At 39.4% G+C, this 24,487-nt stretch overlaps 1 protein-coding gene across 1 annotated transcript in view; it reads right to left on the bottom strand.

Annotated features, from left to right (window-relative positions):
• Positions 1 to 24,487, bottom strand: part of LOC145397034 (uncharacterized) — an 82,057-nt gene that overhangs the window by 32,050 nt on the left and 25,520 nt on the right. Inside the window, exons 4-5 of the mRNA XM_080270251.1 lie at positions 15,793 to 15,921; positions 13,815 to 13,905 (exon numbers count right to left, since the gene is read on the bottom strand). Of these exons, the coding sequence (XP_080126377.1) occupies positions 13,815 to 13,905; positions 15,793 to 15,921 (220 nt within the window). The remainder of the gene's footprint in view (positions 1 to 13,814; positions 13,906 to 15,792; positions 15,922 to 24,487) is intronic.

The following is a 24,487-nucleotide window of genomic DNA, read 5'->3' as shown; positions in this document are numbered from 1 at the left end:
GAGGCAATGATTCCTTCTTACATGCAGGGGAGGTAGTTTATATGTAATGACAGGGTTGTTAATGATTCTAACAGCTTTGTTCTGAATTTTGTTTAGTTGTCTTAATGCAACCTCTCCACAACCATTCCACAAGGGTGAGCAATATTCAAGCTGAGAGCGCACATGACTCTTATAAATTATAGCTAACTGCTCATTGGCGAAGAAGTTACGGACTCTGTACAATAATCCAAGTTTCTTTGAGGAGATTTTAGCAAGTGATCTGACATGAGATGTCCAGCTGAGGGCACTGTTAAGTGAGACGCCAAGAATTTCAATACTTTTGGAGATGGGAATATTAGTAGCACTGAAGGTAATGTACGAATCTGGCAATATCTGTCTGTTAGTAAACTGTATATATTTAGTTTTACTAGCATTAAAAGAGACAAGGTTGTTTTGTCCCCATTCACTGATCGTAGATAGATCTTGATTTATGGAGATGGCTGTACTGAGTTGAGAGGTAGAGATATTAGACTTTGTAAATGGGTGTCTGAGTGTAAATGAACTATGTAGTGTTGAGTCATCTGCATATGAGTGAATGGGATTGTGGGTGACAGATAAGAGATCATTAATATGAACCAGAAATAGGGTTGGCACCAGAACTGATCCCTGTGGCACGCCGGCTTTAATTGAGTGGAAATTGGAATATACATCATCTACTTTTACTCTTATTTTCCTGTCACTAAGATATGAAGAAATCAAAGGAACAAAAGACGTTAGTCCATAGCAAGGGAGTTTGGACAGCAGGGAACGGTGCCATACTCTGTCGAAAGCTTCAGAGATATCAAGAGCTACTGCATGAGTTTCTCCAAAAAGATCAATTGATTGATGGATGGTATGAGTTAAGAGATTGAGTATGTCAATGGTGGATCTTTCGTGGCGAAAACCATATTGTCTATCACTAATTAAGTTGTTGGATTCAAGATGTTTAACAATGTGCTTATTAATTAAAGTTTCAAATACCTTACCAAGAGAAGATGTGACAGCTATTGGTCTGTAATCGGAGGGGTCAGACGAACTTCCTTTCTTCGGAATTAGGTGGATGTAGATATTGGCTTCTTTCCATGAATTTCGGAATAAAGAAGTACTTATGCAAAGTCTGAATAATTTAGCTAGGACAGCGGCAAGTTCAGGGGAACACTTTTTCAAAACAATTGGCGAAATTCCATCTGGGCCTGGAGATTTGTTGGTAGGTAAATTGTCTAGGATGGATTTTACGTATCTTGTCTGTATTTTAAGTGAGGCAATTTCGGAAGAATCAAGTTCCAGTACTGGGACATTCTGGCTGGTATCGTCTATGGTAGAGTTTCTGGCAAAGGTACTGGCAAAGATATCTGCTTTCCCACGCGGGTCATTTGTAATGTTGCGATCTGAAGATTTTAGTGGCGGAATGGAAGATGACTTGTCAGTTATATATATATATATATATATATATATATATATCCAGAAAAGGCACTCGAGGTCATGAAAAAAAAAAAAAAAAATGAAATGAAAGTAAAAACAAAGAAAGATGAAATTGAACGAGCTGAATTGAGTAAGTTTATCACCAGGAGACAAAGAGAAGAAAAAGGAAAGAGAGACATGGATCAGATCAAAGTAGGGTTGTCATATCTGAAATGTGAAAATGCCAGATGCCTCCGCTGAAACCTATGCTCCCCCGCCCCCCCAACATACACTTTGGGCCCTTGACATTATCTCTGACATTATATATATATATATATATATATATATATATATATATATATATATATATATATATACTGTACACACACACACACACACACACACACACACACAAGTACTCCTGTACTGTATCACAGCCTTTAGTCTTTTTACAATAAAATGATAAACAGGTAAAGTACAGTAATGGCTAGATTATGACTGAAAAATGTTAAAATGCCTTAGATGCAGGATATCATAAGAATAAAAAATGCTACAGTGTAAAAAGGACAACTAAACTATTAAAGGTGTGCAATTACCATGTGTTTTATTGCTATAACAGCACTATGGAAGGAATGAAAAAAAAAAAAAGCTCATGACAACAACAGGAAAAGGCAAGACAATTTAGCTAGCTGCTAGCACTAAACCAGCCAAGTTGGCAATACTTAGCAGCTGACGAAAGCACCGAAGACTTCTCTCTCTCTCTCTCTCTCTCTCTCTCTCATCATTAGAGTGTAATGGTATATTAATTCTTTCGGAAAAAAAGTGATGGAAGCTGAAACTCTGGACTTTTGGAGAATTTTTAAAATTCTTCCCGGACGACGATATTGACACCTAAATGCAGGACATGTCCGGGAAAATCCGGACGTATGGCAACCATAGATTAAAGAAACCATCAAAAAAGGAAAAAGTCTGAAGCAGGTCCGAAGTAAAACGGCACTAGGAAAGCAACAAATTACATCGCTTAAAGACAATAAAGGTGAAGTCTTGAAAAGCAGAGATATTGTGAAGAGAGTTTAAGAATTTTACAAAGAACTGTATGCATCAAAGATAGTAGAACCAATAGCAAACTCATCAGTTTACACAAGTGAAATACATAAGTTAACACCGGACGAAGTAAATATTTCTCTTAAAGATATGAAAAGAGGGAAGACCCTAGGAGAAGATGGAATAGTAGGAGATTTACTGTTGGATGCAGGAGCATATGTACAAAACTGGCTCTCCCATTGATTTAATGTATAAAAAAGAAGAAACTTGCCAAAACGTGGTGTAAAGTAATAGTTATTTTACTTTACAAAAAAGGCGACTCAAAAGATCTTGTAACTATCGACTCATTAACATATTATCGGTCATTTACAAACCATTCACTTAAGTCCTCACGAACAGAATAACAACAAATATGGAAGAAAACCAACCTCGTGAACAGGCAGGATTCCGAAGCGGGTATTCGACTACTGATCATCTGCACACAATAAATCAGCTAATTGATAAAAATAAAGAATATAATAAACCACTTTGCTTAGGTTTTGTTGATTATGGATAGGTTTTCGACTCAGCAGAGCACATAACAATTATAAATTCATTGCGAGAACAAGGTAAATGATAACATTGTAAAACTGCTCGAAAACGTATATAAGGAGGGAACTGCTATTACATAAAGACTCGAAAAAAAAAAAAAAAAAAAAAAAGACAGACAGACAGCGTGCATCAGAGAGATACAATTTCACCAAAATTATTTGCAGCATGCCTAGAAAGTATTTTCAGAAAGCTAGACTGGGAAAACAAAGGAGTAGACATAGATGGGGAAAAGTTAAACCAGCTAAGATTTGCAGATGACATACCGGTAGCCAAAATCTTAGAAACAGCAGAGACAATGCAAGAAATGCTAAATGTCCTAAACAGAGAAAATCTCAAAGAAGGGCTGAAGATGAACTGGAGTAAAACTAGTAAAACTAATGTTTAATCTACATACACCAAAGAGCATCATCAGCGAAAGAGAAGAAATTCTTGAAGAAATCAAGGAGTACAATTACTTGGGGCAAATACTAAAATTAGCAAATGACCATGATAGCGTAATATAAAGACGCATTACAACTGGATAGAAAGGTTTCGTTAAACATAGAGACATTACGAAAGTAGCTTGCCAATTTTTATGTCATGAAAAGTATATAACGAATGTACAATTCCAGCTATGACAAACGGTTGTGAGACCTAGAAACTGACAAAATCGATGGAAAATAAACTAATCCGTTCTCAGTGAGCAATGGAAAGGTCAATGCTAGGAAAATCTTTAAAAGACAGGAAAAGATCAACTTGGGTGAGAGAAAAGAAAAAAAAAAACATTATAGAAGTTATAACAGAACAGAAATGGAGATAGGTATTTTATGTAGCAACAATAAGGGATCACCAGTGGGGCAAGAGGCTGACTGACTAGACACCAAGAGATTGTAAGCGTAGCAGAAAAAAGCCAGACATGAGATGAAGAGATGAGATAGAGAACTCTGCAGGGAAAACGTGAGCCAATCTTGGCTCAGTCAAGGAATTCGTGGATAAGGTTGGGGGAGGCCTTTGCTCAGCAGACTACTTGTAATGGCTGATGGTGAATATATATATATATATATATATATATATATATATATATATATATATATATATATATATATATATTGTTACGGAACAGAGAAAGATAATGTACACTCCAAGTGAGAATACTAAAAAATCACTACTGTCCCGTAAAGTTCCAGGTTCAAAACAAAAGAGTTAGGTAAAATTACAAGTTAAAGTTTAATGCTCAAACTAACAACAAAACATTCAGGACTCATAAGGATAATGTAATGGCAAGAAACAGGTTAAATATATGGTTAACTGCAATAGCCTCTATTAACACGAAATTAGCAAGGGTAAATTTATCTAAGTCAGCCCTGATAAAATGAAAATACACTGGGTAATGCTCAGTTAATGCAAGATAAATTATTACAGATACAAACTATTATTAATAATTGCTGACAACAAGAACCCTACATGAATCACAAAAAACCTCACTAGGCCTACAAATCAACAACTTATGCTATACAGTACAAGAACAAAATGCAATAACACTTATACTCAAATTACACAGCTGCTAGATGGTTGGAGACTTCCTGAGCACTCACAATAATAACTGTACAGTACAGGGGAGGACAGAGAAGTGAACAAAATGAGGAGTAGATCTAAGTGGCAATTAATGTAGAGACTGAGCTCATTATATAGGGGCCAGCAGAGCTTGATACAACTTGTAAGAAGGACGCGCAAATGAAGCCATGGGGACAAAGAGTTGACAATCCCGCTCTGAACAACAGAAAGAACGACTTACTCTACTATACCGGTAGAAGGGGGGAGTGAGGTAGAACACGCTCGTGATCAAACAGGCAGCACACTGTACGTTAGAATTACACAAAGGATGATGAAATCATAGGCTATGTAACACCTCCCCACAAAGAAAAAAGAAATTTACAAAAGAAATTTCTTATTACTCTAAAACAATCTGTCTAAAGTCTAGATAAGCAATCTGCAATAACATTTTCTTTCCCCTTGACATGTTGTATGTCTAATGAATACTCCTGAAGAAGTAGACTCCATCTTGTCAATCTCTGATTTTTATCTTTAAACTTACTAAGGAATTTCAGTGGGTTATGATCGGTATAAATGACTATGGGGTCAAAACCAGAACACAAATAAAATGAAAAATGCTGTAAACCCAAAATCAAGGCCAAAAGCTTTTTCTCAATAGTTGAGTAGTTCTTTTGAGGTGGAGTGAACTTCTTACTGTAATAAGATACAGGGTGTTCAATACCCTGATCATCCGCTTGCAGCAAAACAGCCCCAGCTCCTGTATCACTTGCATCAACAGCCATCTTAAAAGGCTTAGCAAAATTTGGAGTAGCGAGCACTGGCTGACTTAATAGGATAGCTTTAAGTATGTTGAAAGAGGATTCACAGTTATCGGTCCAGACAAATTTAACTCCCTTTTTCAGTAGGTCTGTAAGTGGTGATACAAGAATTGAAAAGTTAAGAACAAATCTCCGGTAATAACCTACCATTCCCAAAAATCTTTTTAGCTCCTTCCTACTTTTAGGTCTGGGAAGATCACTCTTATAACCTGAACCTTAGCTGCTGGTGGTGTAACATGTCCATCACCAATTACGTACCCAAGGTACTGAACTTTAGCTTGACCAAACTCACACTTTGATAAATTAGCTACAAGATTAGCCTGAACCAAACGCTCAAGAAATTTACTGACATGGCATAGGTGATCTTTCCAGTTGTCACTGAAGATTAATACATCATCAATATAAACAACACACCCTGCCAAACCCTCTGTTACAACATTCATGAGCTTCTGACATGTGGCTGGTGCATTCTTCATACCATATGGCATTACAGAACATGCAAAAGTCTTTCCTAGTGTTACAAAACATGAGATCTCCCTAGCACGTTCAGTCATAGGTACTTGCCAGTATCCCTTTAACAAATCTAACTTACTTATGTACCTAGCCTTTCCGATCTTGTCTATGCAATCTTCCACGCGAGGGAGAGGGTAAGTGTCTGTTTTGGTTATCTGATTAACACGTCTGTAGTCGATGCAAAGCCGCTGTGACCCACCTGGCTTAGGGACTAGAGTGACAGGAGAACTCCACTCGCTCTGACAGGGCTCAATCATCTTGTGCTCCAACAGGTAACCAAGCTCCTTCTGGATGAGAGGAACTTTCACTGGGTTCACACGGTAAGGAGGCAGTTTAATTGGCTTTGCGTCTCCAACATCGACATCATGCATCAACACAGTAGTTCTTCCTGGAGTGGCACGGAACACTTGCGGGTACTCCTGCAGTAATGCCAAAAACTCCAGCCTTTCCTCAGGAGGTAGATGAGAAAGCTTAGTCTGGAGATCATTCATGATATCAGGATTCTTCCCCAAACTATCACTCAGGCTCATGCTGCATGGAAGAACTTCACTTGCAGACTCAGGTGGAACAGCTACAGTGCAGACTGGATTATTTTCGTCCCGCCTGTGATATAACTTTAGCATGTTGATGTGACAAAGTTTCTTGTTCTTTCTACGATCTGGTGTGGCGATGACACAGTTGACATCACTGAGTTTCTTCTCCACGAAATAAGGACCACTAAACTTGGCTTGAAGAGGTTGCCCATGCACTGGTAGCAGAATCAAAACCTGATCTCCTGGCTGAAAGTGGCGTAACCTGGACTTCTTATCATACCAAGTCTTCATCTTCTCCTGAGCAGCTCCTAAATTCTCTCTCGCCAGCTGTAAAGCAGTGGACAGCCGTTCTTTGAACATCATCACATACTCCAGCAGGTTGACATCATCTTCCTCCGACAGCCAGCATTCCTTGAGTAGCTTAAGGGGTCCTCTTACTTCATGGCCAAACAGTAGTTCAAAAGGTGAGAAGCCCAGTGATTCATTTGGAGATTCTCTTGCGGCAAATACAACGAATGGAAGACCTTTGTCCCTGTCTTTCTGATGTTCCAAACAGTATTTCTTGAGCATCGATTTGAGTGTTTGACGATATCTCTCCAATGCTCCTTGGGTCTGGGGATGGTAAGCTGAAGACATGATCTGGGTGATGCCCAACTCTTTCAGAGACTGCTTGAAAACATTTGACATGAAATTACTTCCCCGGTCTGACTGTACCTCCTTGGGCAGACCAAACTTTGTGAAGAACCCCAGCATTTCCTTAACCACGTTCTTTGCTGAGATATTTCTAAGTGGAATGGCTTCAGGATAACGAGTAGCCATATCAATCAGGGTCAACACATAAGAAAATCCTGAAGAAGTCTTAGGAAGAGGGCCCACAATATCGACCAACACACGGGTGAAAGGCGCCTCAAAAGGAGGAATGGGAACTAGAGGTGCAACCTTTTCGGTCTGATTACACTTCCCCACAACTTGACAGGTGTGACAAGACTTACAATACCAGGAAACATCCCTGAAGATACCTGGCCAGTAGAAGTGTTTCAAAATGCGTGCCACAGTCTTCCTCACTCCAAGGTGTCCTGCCAAACTGCAATCATGAGCCACTCTAATGATATCCTGCCTACAAACACGAGGGATGACAACTTGATGTACAACCTCCCATTCACAGTCGGCTGATACTGTTGGGGGTCTCCACTTCCTCATAAGTACTCCTGACTTTATATAATAACAAGTAGAAGCACCAGCTGATTCTTCCTCACTGCAAGCAGAGTTAGCTAGACCTTTCAACTCAGGGTCAGCAACCTGCAACTCAACCAACTCTTGACGAGACAAATTATCAACACTACAGGGTACTGCCTCATCTGGTGAGTGGTCCAGATTAGCAAGAAAAGTGTCAGCTAGGATAACATCATCATCATCATTATCCTCTAAATCACCAGTAACTTTAGACTTAGCCCTAGTGACAGCACATGCAGGGAACACATCAGGGACATCACAATCCTGGGACGCAGCCACTGGCTCACTAGACAACTGAGGAGCTGGACACACTTGACTTCCACCAATATCATTTCCAAGTAAGAAAGTTACACCTGACATTGGGAGTGTCTCAACCAACCCAACCATAACGGAACCATTAACAAAACCAGACTCTAAATTCACTCTGCACAGAGGGACAGAGAAGTAATTATTTCCTACGCCTTGTAAGATTACAGTTTCATCAGAGGAATTAACATTAGAGCCTAGAACACTGGTCAGCATAAGGGATTGGCAAGCACCTGTATCACGATATATTTTAACTGATTTCCTGTCATTATTGTCCAGAGGACTGACAAAACCATCAGACAGGAAATTAGCACATGAACTCTTGAGAGTGTCACCCACGTTACTGCTCAAAAGAGGAGCTCCATCATGAGAATTTAAGTTACCCCTCAAAGCAGGTTCAGTTAACTCAGTTAAAGAATTCTGGGAACTCTCAAGGGTGGACACTAGACCAATTGACTGAATATTTAAAGACTCCTTTTTGTTCACATCACGCTGTCTCCTGAAACATTTCTCCGTAGTATGACCAAGCTTACTACAATAAGTACATTTACTTTTCTGAAATCTAGAGGTGGAGCTGGTATTTACTTCCTGAGAAACATCATCTTTATTCTCTTTCCTGTTACCTGTACTCTGAGTAGAGGCAACGTATTTACTCTCAGCTTTCCCTTTTTCTGTAGAATATCTCTTGTGAGTGAGAACATATTCATCAGCTAAAACTGCAGCATCAGACAAATTATCTATTCTTCTCTCATCAAGATATAGGCTTACATCTTTACTAATACATCTCTTGAAATCCTCCAGCAAAATCATCTGCTTAAATTTACCAAAATCAGAATCCACATTCTTAGAATTTAACCACTGCTCTAACAGATCTTCTTTGATTTTTGCATACTCAACATGGGATTGCTTATCTTGCTTGTAAGTTGTCCTAAATTTTACTCTATAGGCTTCAGGAACAAGCTCATAGGTCTTAAGAATCAAGCTCTTAACTACATCATAATTATCAGATTGATCCTGAGGCAAAGATGCATAAGTTACTTGAGCTTTACCGGTGAGAACAGTTTGAAGGAGTACTGGCCAATACTGTTTGGGCCAATTAAAACCTGTAGCTACCCTCTCAAACAACTGAAAATACTTTGTTAAATCAGATTCATTAAAAGGAGGGACAATTTAACATTTTTAGCCACATCAAAATCATCAGAGCTAGATGATCCAGTTCCACCTTGTTTCATGCGATACTCATGGTCTGCCTGAATCCTAGCAATTTCAACTTGTGCCTCAGCCTCCTTAGCACGAGCCTGAAACTCAGCCTCCTTAGCATGAGGCTGAAACTCAGCCTCCTTAGCATGAGACTCCGCCTCCTTAGCCTGAGACTCAGTCTCCTTAGCACGTGCTTGAAATTCAGCTTCCTTCACACGAGCCTCCTGCAGGGCTAGCTGTAACTTAGCTAATTCAATCTGCGTTTGCTCATTTGGAGGAGTTACATTAAACAAGCTTTTATTAATCATGCCAACTATTTGATCTTTAGAATGATGAGAGTGAACTGCAATTCCCAATTGTTGAGCAACAAGCTTAAGTTCATTCTTTGTTCTGTTTTCTACTTCACACACTGTTTGCACATTTGACAAAAAATCTTTGGCTTCATCAAGTGTAGTAATAGTAGACATCATGAATAAATCACAGTCACAAAATATCAAGCAATATCCTTATGATAATATCCTGAATATCCTGATAAGAGGTCGCCAAATTTATGTTACGGAACAGAGAAAGATAATGTACACTCCAAGTGAGAATACTAAAAAATCACTACTGTTCCGTAAAGTTCCAGGTTCAAAACAAAAGAGTTAGGTAAAATTACAAGTTAAAGTTTAATGCTCAAACTAACAACAAAACATTCAGGACTCATAAGGATAATGTAATGGCAAGAAACAGGTTAAATATATGGTTAACTGCAATAGCCTCTATTAACACGAAATTAGCAAGGGTAAATTTATCTAAGTCAGCCCTGATAAAATGAAAATACACTGGGTAATGCTCAGTTAATGCAAGATAAATTATTACAGATACAAACTATTATTAATAATTGCTGACAACAAGAACCCTACATGAATCACAAAAAACCTCACTAGGCCTACAAATCAACAACTTATGCTATACAGTACAAGAACAAAATGCAATAACACTTATACTCAAATTACACAGCTGCTAGATGGTTGGAGACTTCCTGAGCACTCACAATAATAACTGTACAGGGGAGGACAGAGAAGTGAACAAAATGAGGAGTAGATCTAAGTGGCAATTAATGTAGAGACTGAGCTCATTATATAGGGGCCAGCAGAGCTTGATACAACTTGTAAGATGGATGCGCAAATGAAGCCATGGGGACAAAGAGTTGACAATCCCGCTCTGAACAACAGAAAGAACGACTTACTCTACTATACCGGTAGAAGGGGTGAGTGAGGTAGAACACGGTCGTGATCAAACAGGCAGCACACTGTACATTAGAATTACACAAAGGATGATGAAATCATAGGCTATGTAACAATATATATATATATATATATATATATATATATATATATATATATATATATATATATATATATAGCCTATGTAACAATATATATATATATATATATATATATATATATATATATATATATATATATATATATATATTTATATATATAGGAGCTGACCGGGAATCGAACCGCAGACCCCTAGACAGTCAGGCACTGATGCCGCTACACCACAACGTGATAAAAGCTGAGAACGTGTTTTTTTTTTTTTTTTTTTTTTTGACGAACCAGGTAAATCCATTATGGGATCTTCCGTGGGGCTGGGAAATAACTCTAATGTGCTATGACTGAAATGTATCCTCCCATAATGGATTTACTTGGTTCATCCCCCCCCCAAAAAAAAAAAAAAAAAAAATCACATCTCAGATTTTATCATGTCGTGTTGTAATGACATCAACGCCTGACTTCTTTCTAGATGTCCGGGGTTCGATTCCCGGTCAGTTGCGTAAAAAACATTTGTACACACGCGTGTAGTGTGCCTCTCCAACATATAAAGACGCTCGTGTTGTGTCTGGGATAGATTAAAACTGCTCTGCCACTTGCCGAGTTGCATGGGGCTTAGAAATAATCCTAATGTGTTGCGAGTGAAATATATCCTCCCATAATGGATTTACCTGGTTCGTTAAAAAAGAAAATCAGATGTCTTAGCTTTTATCACGTTGTGGTGTAATGCCACCAGTGCATGACTTCTATCCAGAGGTCTGGAGTTCAATTCCCGGTCAGGAGCATAAAAATCATTTGTACACACGCGTGTAATGTGTGTCTCTCCAATATATATATATATATATATATATATATATATATATATATATATATATATATATATATAAGAGAGAGGTAGATAGATAGATGTGTGTATATATATATATATATATATATATATATATATATATATATATATATATATATATATATATATATATATATATATATATATATATATATATATATATATATATATATATATATATATATATATATATATATATATACTTATAAATCAGTAAGTGAATACTTATACTGTAGTATACACCTGAAGCAATCATGGAAATGAAATGCATAAGTTAACACAGAATATGAGGAAACTTTTCACCACACACACACACACACAATAGACAAAATCCTCTCAACTACCGACTAGTATCACTGACCAGTGTTGTAAGCAATGTATTAGAAAAACCTATAAGAAAAGCTTGGGTAAATCATCTAGAAGAACACAGTATGATAACAGAAAGACAGTTTGGTTTCAGAAAAGGAAAATCATGTGTTACTAATCTGTTGAGCTGCTATGACAGAGTAACAAACACAATACAGGAAAGGGAAGGATGGGTGGACAGTATCTATTTAGATTTCAAGAAAGCTTTTGACACAGTATCACACCAAAGACTTTTATGGAAACTGTACCATCAAGGAGGAATTCGAGGCAAACTGTTTTGTTGGATGAAAGACTTTCTCATAAAAAGAGAAATGAGGACAGTACTAAGAAGAAACTACTCATCATGGAAAGAAGTGACTAGTGGAGTACCACAGGGTTCAGTGCTGCCACCAATCATGTTTCTAGTGTATATAAATGATATAAACAGTAACACTGGAAATGATAGCTATCTGAATATATTTGCAGATGATGCAAAAATACAAAGGAGAATTACTAGCACAGCCTCTTGTAGGGAGCTACAAGAAGAATTAAATAAACTTCATGAATGGAGTAGTACATGGCAAATGGAATTCAATGTGGACAAGTGTCATGTAATCAAGTTTGGTAAAAGTGGAAAAAGACCTGATTGGGATTATAAGTTAGGAAATAAAACCCTATACACATCAGAAAGAGAGAAAGACCTAGGTGTGATTATCAATAACAGACTATCTCCGGCTGACCACATCAGCGAGAAGGTACGGAACATGTATACACTGCTTGCAAATATGAGAATAGCATTCACATACATAAATGAAGACATGCTAAGAAGGATAATAACATCATTCATTAGACCAACCCTGGAATATGCATCAGTAGTCTGGAGTCCTCATCTCAAAAAGCATATAGACAAGATTGAAAAAGTTCAAAGGGCCGCTACAAGATGGATACCAAGCTTAAGGGACCTAAGCTACGAAGACAGACTAAATAAACTGAATCTACCAACACTACAGGAGAGAAGGAAAAGAGGTGACATCTATCTATCTATCTATTGCCAGACGCCTCAATCCCGTTTGGGGTGGCCAAAAACAAATCGCCTCCAAGTCGCCCTGTCCCCCGCCATTTCACTCCCCTGCTCCCAACTCACACACCCCCCTCTCTCATATACCTCTCCACCCCATCTCTCCATCTCATCCTCGGCCTCCCCCTCCCTCTTTCCCCCTCCACCTCACTCACATACACTCTCTTCGTCAGTCTTTGACTCTCCATCCTCTCCACATGGCCAAACCACCTCAGTGTGTTCCTCATAAGAGGTGACATGATAATGCTATATAAGTGCATATCAGGAAAGGAGAAAATAGACATAAATGATTACTTAACATATAGAGAAGCATCAGCAAGAGGACACTGCAAAAAACTGCATAAGAAGAGAGGTGATAAAGACGTAAGGAAATTCAGTTTCCCAAACAGAGCAATTGATCAATGGAATGCACTACCGAATGAAATAGTGTGTGCCAAAACAATTCACAAATTTAAGGATATGTACGATAAATATAGTTTATGACACGGGACAGTACGAGCTTTACTCATCCCTGTAAAGATACAATTAGGTAATTAGGTAAGAACACACATACACACACACACACACACACACACACACACACACACACACACACACACACACACACACATACACACACACAGATAACTGCTATAACTCGACTTCCAAACAAACACGGACACAAGACTAGAAAGCTCGTACTTCCGCCAAAGCCATTGCCAATAAAAAGGATCCGGATCCGCATCCGGATCCGTGGATATAGGATCCAGATTCGGATTCGGATCTGATCTAAAATTTAATCAATTCTTTCTTGGTCCACGGCCCACCTTTCCATAAAATTTCATTGAAATTCATTGAGAACCTTTGAAGATGTGTCAGATACTCCGAATCCGGCCTAAGATTTAATCATTTCTCCCTTGGCCCATGGCCCACCCGTTTCATCATAATCAGTTCATTACTTTTTGAGTGATCCTGCCAACAGATTGACAAACCAACGGGAAGTAAAACATACCCTTAGCGGAGGTAATAACTGGTATAGGTGGAGTGACTTACCCTCCTGGCCACCAACCCGATCATACCGGACCAGGAGCCATCTTGTTGCTTGGAGCCGAAAGTGCCGTCTGGGGTGTGCACGTACCTGTACCTGACACACACAAGAACATCAACCCCAAAATTGTACCAACTAAACACACAACAAACAGATAAGTAGACAGATAGATACAAATAAATGATATATAGATATACCTGATATATATATATATATATATATATATATATATATATATATATATATATATATATATATATATATATATATATATATATATATATATATATATATATATATATATATAATCAGAAATAAGTAAAAAAGAAAATAATTATATATATATATAATTATTTTCTTTTTTGCATTTTTCTGATTATATATATATATATAATAAAATAATAATTTGGTTTTACGCCAGGTATCCCCGAAGGGCTAAGGCGTTGCCCCTGAGTATAGGACTTTTGGACTGGAGCGTGGACTGGAGCGTGTAGCATTTTATGACCGGATGCCTTTCCTGATGTCTACCAATGACCCTTGGGTGGATTCGATCCTCCGACCTTTCGGTCAGAACGGAACACTCTAACCCACTGAGCCACGGCTGATATATATATATATATATATATATATATATATATATATATATAATTATTATCTTTTTTTCTTATTTCTGATTATATATATATGTATATATATATATATATATATATATATATATATATATATATATATATATATATATATATATATATATATATATATATATATATATATATATATATATATATATATATATATATATATATATATATATATATATATATATATATATCCGTGTGCGTGTATGTGTAAAAGGAGGGAACACCAAGGGCCGTCTCCTTGGGAGGAGGGCTGCACCCCAAAAGTATACCACTCGAAACTCGAAAACATTAAGACAATATTTGTTATAAATCTAGGATAATATAAATTTTGCACAATGGCAGAGCTTTACTCGCTCCAGGTCATAGGCAGAGTGGGGTCCCCTATTGGCGGTCCCCACAGGGGGAGCGGCCGCAGGGATCCTGGGCAAAGTATCTTTGCATGGTCATGGGTTTTAACCTAGGAACACAATATTTTGCACAGCGGTAGACGTTCATCACGTTTTAGGTAGGGTGGAACCTTAGATGGCCAACACCCATGGGGTAAACCGCCTTTAAATATGACAACGCCATAGTTTTTACTTAGGTACACGATGTTTGGCTCAGGTCTAGACCTTCACCCGTAGCAGTGTTTATAGAGGATGGGATTCCAGGGATCACGCCTCTATCTCTCATGTAAATAATTATTGCTTTCCTCCTACAATATTTCAGGGGTGGGTGCGGTTATCAAAGGTGTCCTTTCTGTTCTTGCATATGTTTGGTTTGGAGGAAATGCTGCTGATTGTTGTTAAGAGCTTAATGTTGGTACAAGAGTAAGCAGCTCTCTAACGAGTAGTAGTGCTGGTTTACAATTAGCATGTGTGATGTCTTATGGTCATCCAATATTCTGTTCGAATGGATGGTGTTGTGACGGATTAAAAACTCAGATGAGAGAGAGAGAGGAATGGAAAGTGTAATAAATGTTCATGTGTAGAATATTTCTGATGTATGCAGATGATGCCGTGCTCCTGATTATAACAGGAAATAATATGGTAGTGTCTTGCATAAAAATATGAAGAAGAATAAACTGAGGATCACTGAGAGGGAGGGGGGAATTTCATTATAATGATCTGCTGAATGGAGAGAGACTCGCATTGGTGGGTTGGATACAGAGACACAAATATCTTCCCATAGTCTGATTACATAACGGAATAATTGAACCATCTGAAACCTGCGTTAGTAGAGATAGGGTTTTCATTGTATTTCGCTAGTTGTAAAATGTTTTTAGACAGAACTGGGAAGACAGTTGTATCTTTGACTACTTGGGTGTCAAAGTATGTGAATAAAATAAGTCAACTGCACCTACGAGAAATTCATGCCCTGAGCCAAGTACTCTGCTGTGTGGTCTTTTCGGCGGCCACTTGGATCGGCTCTCTGTACCTCACGGGCATGGAAGGCCTCAGTAGCTAAGGCCAGGGTGGGCCGCTGCAGGAACCTGAAAGAATGACCCCAAAGGATATAGTCTATCAGAGTAAATCCTCGTTACAAGTCATTTTCTTAAAATATTTTTTGCTTTTAACAAATCCCAACAAATGAGGTATTTTGAAACTTTCATACCCCAAAAGACTTTATTCAGTTTTAGGCAGACTTTTCAGACTAGAGTAATATTTTTCAAATGTCCCACAATGCATTTCTCCCTCGTCAGTCTCAGACTTTTCCAATTCTTCACACATCCTCATTATTATTTGCATCATAAGCCCATCCCTGCTACACTCCCTAAGGGTCAAACCTCTCACAGAGAAATGACCCTTTTAGAGGATTTTAAAAAACATGCAAAGTCATCTCTTCCAGTGAAACCATCACTCTATCATGGAGGGGAGATACCCTTTTTGATACATGGACTTTGGCTGTCCCACACTTGAAGATTGATAACTAATATGCCTTGTCCCTCAGAAACCCGCCGCCACCGACCCACCAACTCTCACCCATGTATGCTTCCTGTACAGTCTTCTCATACTAAGCTCTTAGTCATGGGAGGAACTGAAGGCCCTTCCCTAAGCTTTGCACATTACCCTACCCAACCAGTGGGATATGTCAGTTCCCATGATATTAAATTCCATGGTTCCTCCCACTCTATGATCAACCAATGGCACACACCCCATCACTCCCCTAAGCTCCGCCAGTAAGATGACTCGGCAAGTTTCTAAACAGAGAGAGAGAGAGAGAGAGAGAGAGAGAGATCCTATAGGTGAAGTAGTTACCACGTCCATAACAGCCAAAAGATTGAATTCTCTATTTTACTGGTGCTAGAGAGGGGTGCCTTCACTTGGTGGCGCTGATTTAACTGAGTGATGGAGCTGCCTGGTTACACAAACGACCCTCACTTACTTCCCTGTCTCCCGAAAGAAGGATTATGTGCTGCAGGATGAGGGCAACTTCAGTCTGCAGTCCATTGGGTTCATGTTTTGGATAAACCTGGGGCTACAACTACAACAACAACAACAACAACTACTACTACTACCTGGTGTACTTATCAGGAAAGAGCGGAAGAACTGTAGCAAAAACAAGGGATCTCGGAGGTGTCCATGTTGCCAGGAGAAGTGGCTTTTGCTGAGGCGAAGTGTATGGCAGGTAGATGAAGATCCTGCAGCTGTTTTAAATATTAGTTTAATAATACTGCAAGATATTTTTACACTGTTTAAATGTTAAAAATGTTGTCTTTATTTATCTGTCTATCTATTGTCAAACGCCTTAATCCCGTATGAGGTGGCCACAGATAAATCGCCTTCACGTCGCCCTGTCATATAATATTTGACCGCCCTCCCACCAACTCACATCCCCCTCTCTCTCCACTTCATTCTTCCACCGCATCCTTGGTCTCCTCCTCCTTTTTTCTCCTCCTCCTCCCCCTCCCCTCCAGCTCACTCACATACACTCTTCTAGCCAGTCTCTCATTCTTCATCCTCTCCCCATGGACAACCCATCTCACAGTATTCTCTTAACACTTTCAGTCCGATTCATATCAACACAACACTACTTCATTTGTCTGTATATCTTTCCATAAAATTCCACATGCTCTTCTCAAATCATTCATTTCCACTCCTCTCACTTTTGACTTGTATTCTATATTTAATTTTCATAAATTTCGTCAGTGCAATATTATGTTATAATAATACTGAGAAACATTCCCTTTAACTCTTAGAAATCTTGAGTTTATTTAATTGCCACAGAATTCGTCAATACAGTAGTTACGTATATTCTAATACAGCTGAGAATTATTGCCCTTAACTTTAAAAAAATTTGTCATTATTTATCAGAAAATTCTTCATTGCGGTAGTCATGTTTTGATAATACTGGAAATGTTGTCTTTAATTATCTGATAATATGCTGTCTTTATTAATCTGCCGTATATATCGCCACTGCAGTAGCAAAAAATGTCTTTAACTCCTTCAATTCAGTGTCGTATTTTATATTCCTGCTAACACTAGACGATTTTATTAATCTCAAGCGTGACTATTTGCAGTGAGGGGATTAACTGAGGCCTACTCTAGTTGAAAAACTCTCTGAAAGTTGGAACAAAATTATCTTGAGGAGCCAATATCGAAAAAAACAGAAGAAAGAACACACAGAGAGCGCATCACATGCATCCACTAATTGGTTTAAGAGCCAAACATTTGACTTTGCCCCTTCTCACTGACCTTCAACCGATTGCTTTCAAAATCGAAGTAGTTCATTCTTTCCTCTCCCTCAACCTTTCCAGTAAACTTGGTCCATATTAGAATTAAAAAGAAAAATCAATGATATTGCCGTATGACCTTGGTCGTTAGCCTCTTGTTCTCCACATGATATTTCTTCATTGTCAAGCTGCCCCTTAAAAATTCCACCAAGTTTGGTCTAAATCAAATCGTTATGGTATCGAATTATGACCTTGCCCTGTTACCTATAATTTTGTGAAATCATTTATGAGCCATTTTAACCGGCACCAGAAACTTGTCTCTTCAGCCCCACTTATCCATCCCCCGGGGAGTGAGTGAGGAGGTGCGAGGCTAAGACCTCTGGAAGGGGGAGAGGCTTAAGTGACAAGTTTCCTGACGGTGGGTATAGTGGAAGCTGATACTTATAAAACAAACAGGTAGTCGTACCTATAATCCTTTGAAGAGTCATTTATACTCATGATCATGGCATTCATTGATGAAAATGTCTTGTGCAGGATTTGATGACGAGTAACAGGGATACGGGTGACAGCGATGAGCCTTGTTGACCACACCAGGAGGCGCCCCTTGAGGGACCACTCGGCAAAGGCGGTGAGGAAGGCTGGGTCGTCACTCACGACCACCACCATCACAGACCACGACACCTGCCGCAGCTGGTGGATTGAGGAATTGATTATATTAAAAAAGAACGTGGCAGCGTAACTATACTCGGTTCCACGGAGTCTGACGCACTGATTTTGCCAGCCGAGGACAGGTGGATCTGGTAACATTGCGCGACGTACTCGGGCGGTGATTGGTGGATTTCCGTTGTGTTTGAACGTGCTCCAAAGTGACTTTGTATTTCAACCAAGGCCCTCATTGATTTATAGAATACCGGAATATACAGATACAAATTAAAGCAATGATATCTTCAGTGATAAATATGTGCCTTTTAAATTACTAGAGATGAACCTGAACGACAATGATAACAAAAATAAGTTAAGTCGCGACTGGATGCATGCAACAAGTCAGCGACGGATTTAAATTCATTTCATTATGCTTGATTTCGTTTATACTGCACGCGGTTTTATTATAGCAGCAGAGTTCAACTATTATTTTCTAATGGAGTTTGCTTTTATCTTACTTTCCTTTCTTCCACCATTAACAAAAATTCGGTTCATTCTATAATGATGTAATCCATTACATTCCCGGCTCTTTGTCGAGGGGGCAGAGATACATGCTTGAGGATGCAATGTGACCAGGGATAAGGTATCCGTCTGTATGTCTGTCTCTTATGATACGAAAATGTTCGGGAAAATCAAACACCAAACTTATGTAAGAAATAATTCTACTCAATCTAACTATGAATACAAACAAATGCAGATTTTTAAAGCTACTGTTACCCATGAAGGTAATGAAAATGTGTATGTACACTATATGTACTGAGAATAGAATTGCCTGTATTGACCCCAGTGAGGTGTGTGTGTGTGTGTGTGTGTGTGTGTGTGTGTGTGTGTTTACAGAAATCGTTATTATTCGAAGCTAAACTAAGCATATCTAGGGTAAGGTTGTATATTAGCAGATGAGGTAATGAAGGGACCGTAGACTGTAATACTATAGCAGTGGTGGGAAAAACATTCCAGCCTTCACAGGACCTCGGGACCACCTCGCTATGAACGTCTGAATTCCCGCCCCAGTCGCTGACTTGTCTGCTTGCGTCCACTCGCGACTTAACTTATTTTTGTTATCATTGTCGTTCAGGTTCATCTCTAGTAATTTAAAAGGCACATATTTATCACTGAAGATATCATTGCTTTAATTTGTATCTGTATATTCCGGTATTCTATAAATCAATGAGGGCCTTGGTTGAAATACAAAGTCACTTTGGAGCACGTTCAAACACAACGGAAATCCACCAATCACCGCCCGAGTACGTCGCGCAATGTTACCAGATCCACCTGTCCTCGGCTGGCAAAATCAGTGCGTCAGACTCCGTGGAACCGAGTATAGTGAGGTTTTTGTCGCCGTATAAGACTAGTAAAGGTAGACCAAGGACAAGACATATACACATCTACACGTTTATGTATAGTATAAGAAACAAAAACGTGTACAAACAGTCATCTAACATTAAAATCCAAGTAAAATCATCAATGATACATCATTAAAATTATACATACAACAACTACAGTTATTTAATCATCATCATTATCACCCGGACCTCCTTTCCCACCCTCGGGCAGGGTGATTTGTAACGATGTCCAAACAGCCCAGATTTGCCCAGTCTAATGGACCAGGCTTCCATCCACTCACCATTCAAGTCCCCGGAATCCTGACTGTATCTGATACGCCAAAAGCACTCACCACGTTTTGAAGCTTCACATAAACGTATCAGACAGAGTCAGCAACAGTTATACCTATGCATAGAAAGTAAAGATTCTCAGCAAACGAGAAGGTGGCTCCTGCCATCATACATGCCTCCTCTTCGAGCACTGAGGAGAGAACAATGCAGTATGATGAGGGTACTGTTATGGAGATTTGCCAGTTAGGTAGTCTCGTACTTTCGAGACGTTTCTCGTACCATAAATTCCGGTATGAGACATCAGAGTTGCCAGTTTGCCTGGTGTTTATGAGCGTAGTTGTTTCGTAAGTTATACATTTATTTTTATGCTCTTTTTCTGTATAATGTTTTATTTCAGTGATTGCTTGTTAAATTATGTAATTTAAGTTCGTATGGTGAGTGATTTAGAGTGTTATGTAATGTGAGGCAACACTGGCATGTTTTGGACTGTTTCCGAGTTGGCAACTGTTGCCCGTCAAGGGTATACTCGTAAAATGTAGACATTTCTCGAATAATGCAAGCTTATATAAGATGGGGTAGAGATTATTACAAGTTAAGTCGGGTGTCAAGTCAGTTTGAGTGAAGTGCAGTCAGTTTTATTTTGAGTGTAGTGCAATGTCAGTGTCAGTGAAGACTGTATATTTTTGGTACTTGTGAAAACAGTGGCAAACGGTGACGGGTTATTGAAGTTTGTATATCATTGGTACTTGAGAAAACAGTGAAGTGTCAAGCATTAAGTGTAACAAATGTGAAGTGTTGTCAAGCATTAAGTGTAATAGCAGTTAGTAACGTGTGTATAGCTCCAGTCCTTGTGAGAACAGTGAAGTTGGAAAGCATTAAGTGGAATTACTTGGAAAATAAAGACAATGAACTTTAAGGAGCCAGTGTTTATTTTCGCCTCAGCTGATCTTGTGTACTGCACACCTAAAGGCTGACCATAGGAAGAACAACTCACTGGGCAACTTCCTTCCTGTACTGTACTACTGCTGTTGGAGCCTGTCGCAGTGTGAGGACAGGGATGTAACACTGGTGTCAGGAGTGTGGGATTATTTCAGGGCTGCAGTGAGTAACCTTCGACATGGAAGCAGAAGGTGTGAAAACAAGGTCTCGAGCTGGGCAGGAAGAGGACATTTCTCTGGCGACAATTATGGAGCTACTACAGGCACATTATAAAGAACTGGAAGAATAATCACAGGCACATTATAAAGAAACGTGAAATGGATGCAAGAGCTTATAGAGGTTGGGGGAGTGAACTTTCTGACCACTACTTGGTGGTGGCCAGAATCAAGGTCCAATTAGGATGGAGAAATAGAAGAAGGGAAGGACGGGAAGAAGGAGTATTTGTAAGGAGAGTGGAAAGGTTACAAGAGGATGAGAAAAAAGCAGAGTATAAGAGAGAAGTGGAGGAACGATTGGGCAATTATGAATTGGAGCAGATGGGGGACGTGGAAGGTGTGAGCAGGATATTTACAGACGAAATATGTGCAGCATGTGATATGGTGTGTGGGATAAAGAGAAGACGGAAGGGTGTGCAAGGAACAGCGTGGTGGAATGAAGAGGTGAGACAGGCTGTGACACAAAAGAGGAAAGCATACAATGAATGGATGAGAAATAGGGGCGTGGAAGAAGTTGAGAGGTGGAAGAGAGAGTTATATGTAGAAAGAAAGAGAGAGGTGAAAAGATTAGTAAGAGAGAGTAAGAAGAGAGCGGATGAGGAATTTGGAAGGAACTTGAGTGTAAAGTGGAGGGACTGTAAGAAAATGTTCTGGAAAGAGGTGAAAAGAGTAAGACAGGGTGGAAGTGAAGTTAGCAGGGGAGTGAAAGATAAAAATGGTAGATTACTAGTGGAGAAGGGAGAAAAAGTGAGCAGATGGAGAGAACACTTTAAGGAATTGTTGAACATAGTGGATGGAAGTAATGCAAGTATAAGTGGCTGGGGAATGGCTGGGAGGAGGGAGGTGAGAAGACAGGAATAAATCAGTGGGATAGAAGTTGTGGAAGCAATGAAGAAAGTTAAATTGGGGAAAGCCCCAGGAATTGATGGAGTGTGTGGTAAAATGCTGAAGTATGGGGGAGAGATAGTAGTAGAATGGATGTGGAAAATGTGCAGATTGGCCTGGGAGGAAGGTAGAGTCCTGGAGGATTGGAAGTCAGGTATAATTATTCCCTTGTACAAAGGAAAAGGGGAAAAAGAAGTGTGTGGTAATCATAGGGGCATCTGTCTTCTTAATATAATAGGAAAAGTGTATGGTAGGATACTTATTAACAGAGAGAAAGAACAGAGGAATTAGCTGAAGAAGAACAGGGAGGCTTTAGGAAGGGAAGAGGTTGTGTAGATCAGATATTCATTCTTAGATCTGTGGTGGAAAATTTCTAGAGAAGGGAAAGAAGTTGTAAGCGGCTTTCATGGATTTGGAGAAAGCATATGACAGGGTGGATAGGCAAGGATTGTGGAAAGTAATAAGAATATATGGAGTAGATGGGAAGTTGTTGAATGCTGTGAAGAGTATGTATGATGGTGCTAAGGCTGCAGTGCATGTGGATGGTGAACTGAATGAATTTTTCTCATTGAAGATTGGGTTGAAACAGGGATGCGTCATGTCTCCATAGTTGTTCAATCTGTACATGGATGGAGTAATAAAAGAGGTACAAGGTAGGGTAGTGGATGTTGGAGTGGCCCTGGTGAGAGAGGGTAGTGTTTGGAAACTCCCTGTACTGTTGTTTGCAGATGATACTGTGTTGGTGAGTGAAGACGAGGGAGAGCTGCAAGGCTTGGTGGATGAGTTTGGGAGGGAGAGTGTGTAAGAAACGGAATCTAAAGGTGAATGTAGGGAAGAGTAAAGTGATGGTCTTTGAAAGAGGTGAAGTCAGTGAATGTACAGCGAGGTTGGATGGTGAGGAATTGGAAAATGTGAGTACGTTTAAGTACCTGGGTAGTGTGATGAGTAAGGATGGAGGTTTGGAGGGTGAAGTGCTTGAAAGGGTACAATAGGGAAGAAAGGTTGCTGGTTCCTTGAAAGCAGTGATAAGAAACAGGGAAGTGAGCAGGGAAGTGAAAAAGTTACTACATGACAGTATTGTGATACGAACTCTGACATATGGAAGTGAAGCTTGGACGTTGCTGGAAGGACACAAGTCAAGAGTGAGGGCAGTGGAAATGAGTTATTTAAGAGGAGCCTGTGGAGTCACATGGAGAGACAGGCTGACAAATGAGGATATAAAGGAGCGTTGTGGTGTGGATGTAGATGTGATAGGAAGCGTTAGGAGGAATACACTGAGGTGGTTTGGCCATGTGGAGAGGATGGAGGGTGAAAGACTGACGAAGAGAGTGTATGTGAGTGAGGTGGAGGGGGGAAGAGGGAGGAGGAGGACGAGGATGAGATGGAGGGATGGGGTGGAGAGGTATATGAGAGAGGAGGGTGTGAGTTGGGAGCGGGGCAATGAAATGGTGGGGGACAGGGTGACGTGGAGGCGATTTGTTTGTGGCCACCCCGAACGGGATTGAGGCGTCTGGCAATAGATAGATAGATAGACATTATAAAGAACTCGAAGAACAATCACAGGAAAATTATAAAGAACTCAAAAAACTAATTCAGGCACGAGATGAACTACTGAAGGCAAATAGTGAACGACTAAAGGCACAACGTGAGGAACAAAAAGAACGATATGAGCAAATTCAAGCAGCATCAGAGGAGCAACAAAGGTAATTACAACCGAGGATAGGACAGCTAAATGCATTCATGGGGGAAATCAAGGAAGAACAGCAACAGCTTAAGGAGCAAGAAGATGCCAAGCTAGAGCAGCAGAAGTGTGAGGTAAGCAATAATGTGACAGAGTGTAAACAGCATGTAGACGAACAGTTGAAGACAATTAGTGAGGAAATAGTGACGGAGTGCAAACAGCATGTAGACAACCAGCTAAAGATTAGAGAGGGAATTGTGATAGAGTGCAGACAGCATGTAGTTAACCAGTTGAAGCATGTAATCGATCATGAGAAGATAATTAGTGAGAATGTGGAGGCTGTAGAGAAA

The sequence above is a fragment of the Coenobita brevimanus genome, chromosome 40 (assembly GCF_032717465.1).
Source record: "Coenobita brevimanus isolate Jiangsu-jjx chromosome 40, ASM3271746v2, whole genome shotgun sequence".
NCBI classification, from domain to species: domain Eukaryota; kingdom Metazoa; phylum Arthropoda; class Malacostraca; order Decapoda; family Coenobitidae; genus Coenobita; species Coenobita brevimanus.
This window is presented reverse-complemented; position numbering and strand designations above follow the sequence as displayed.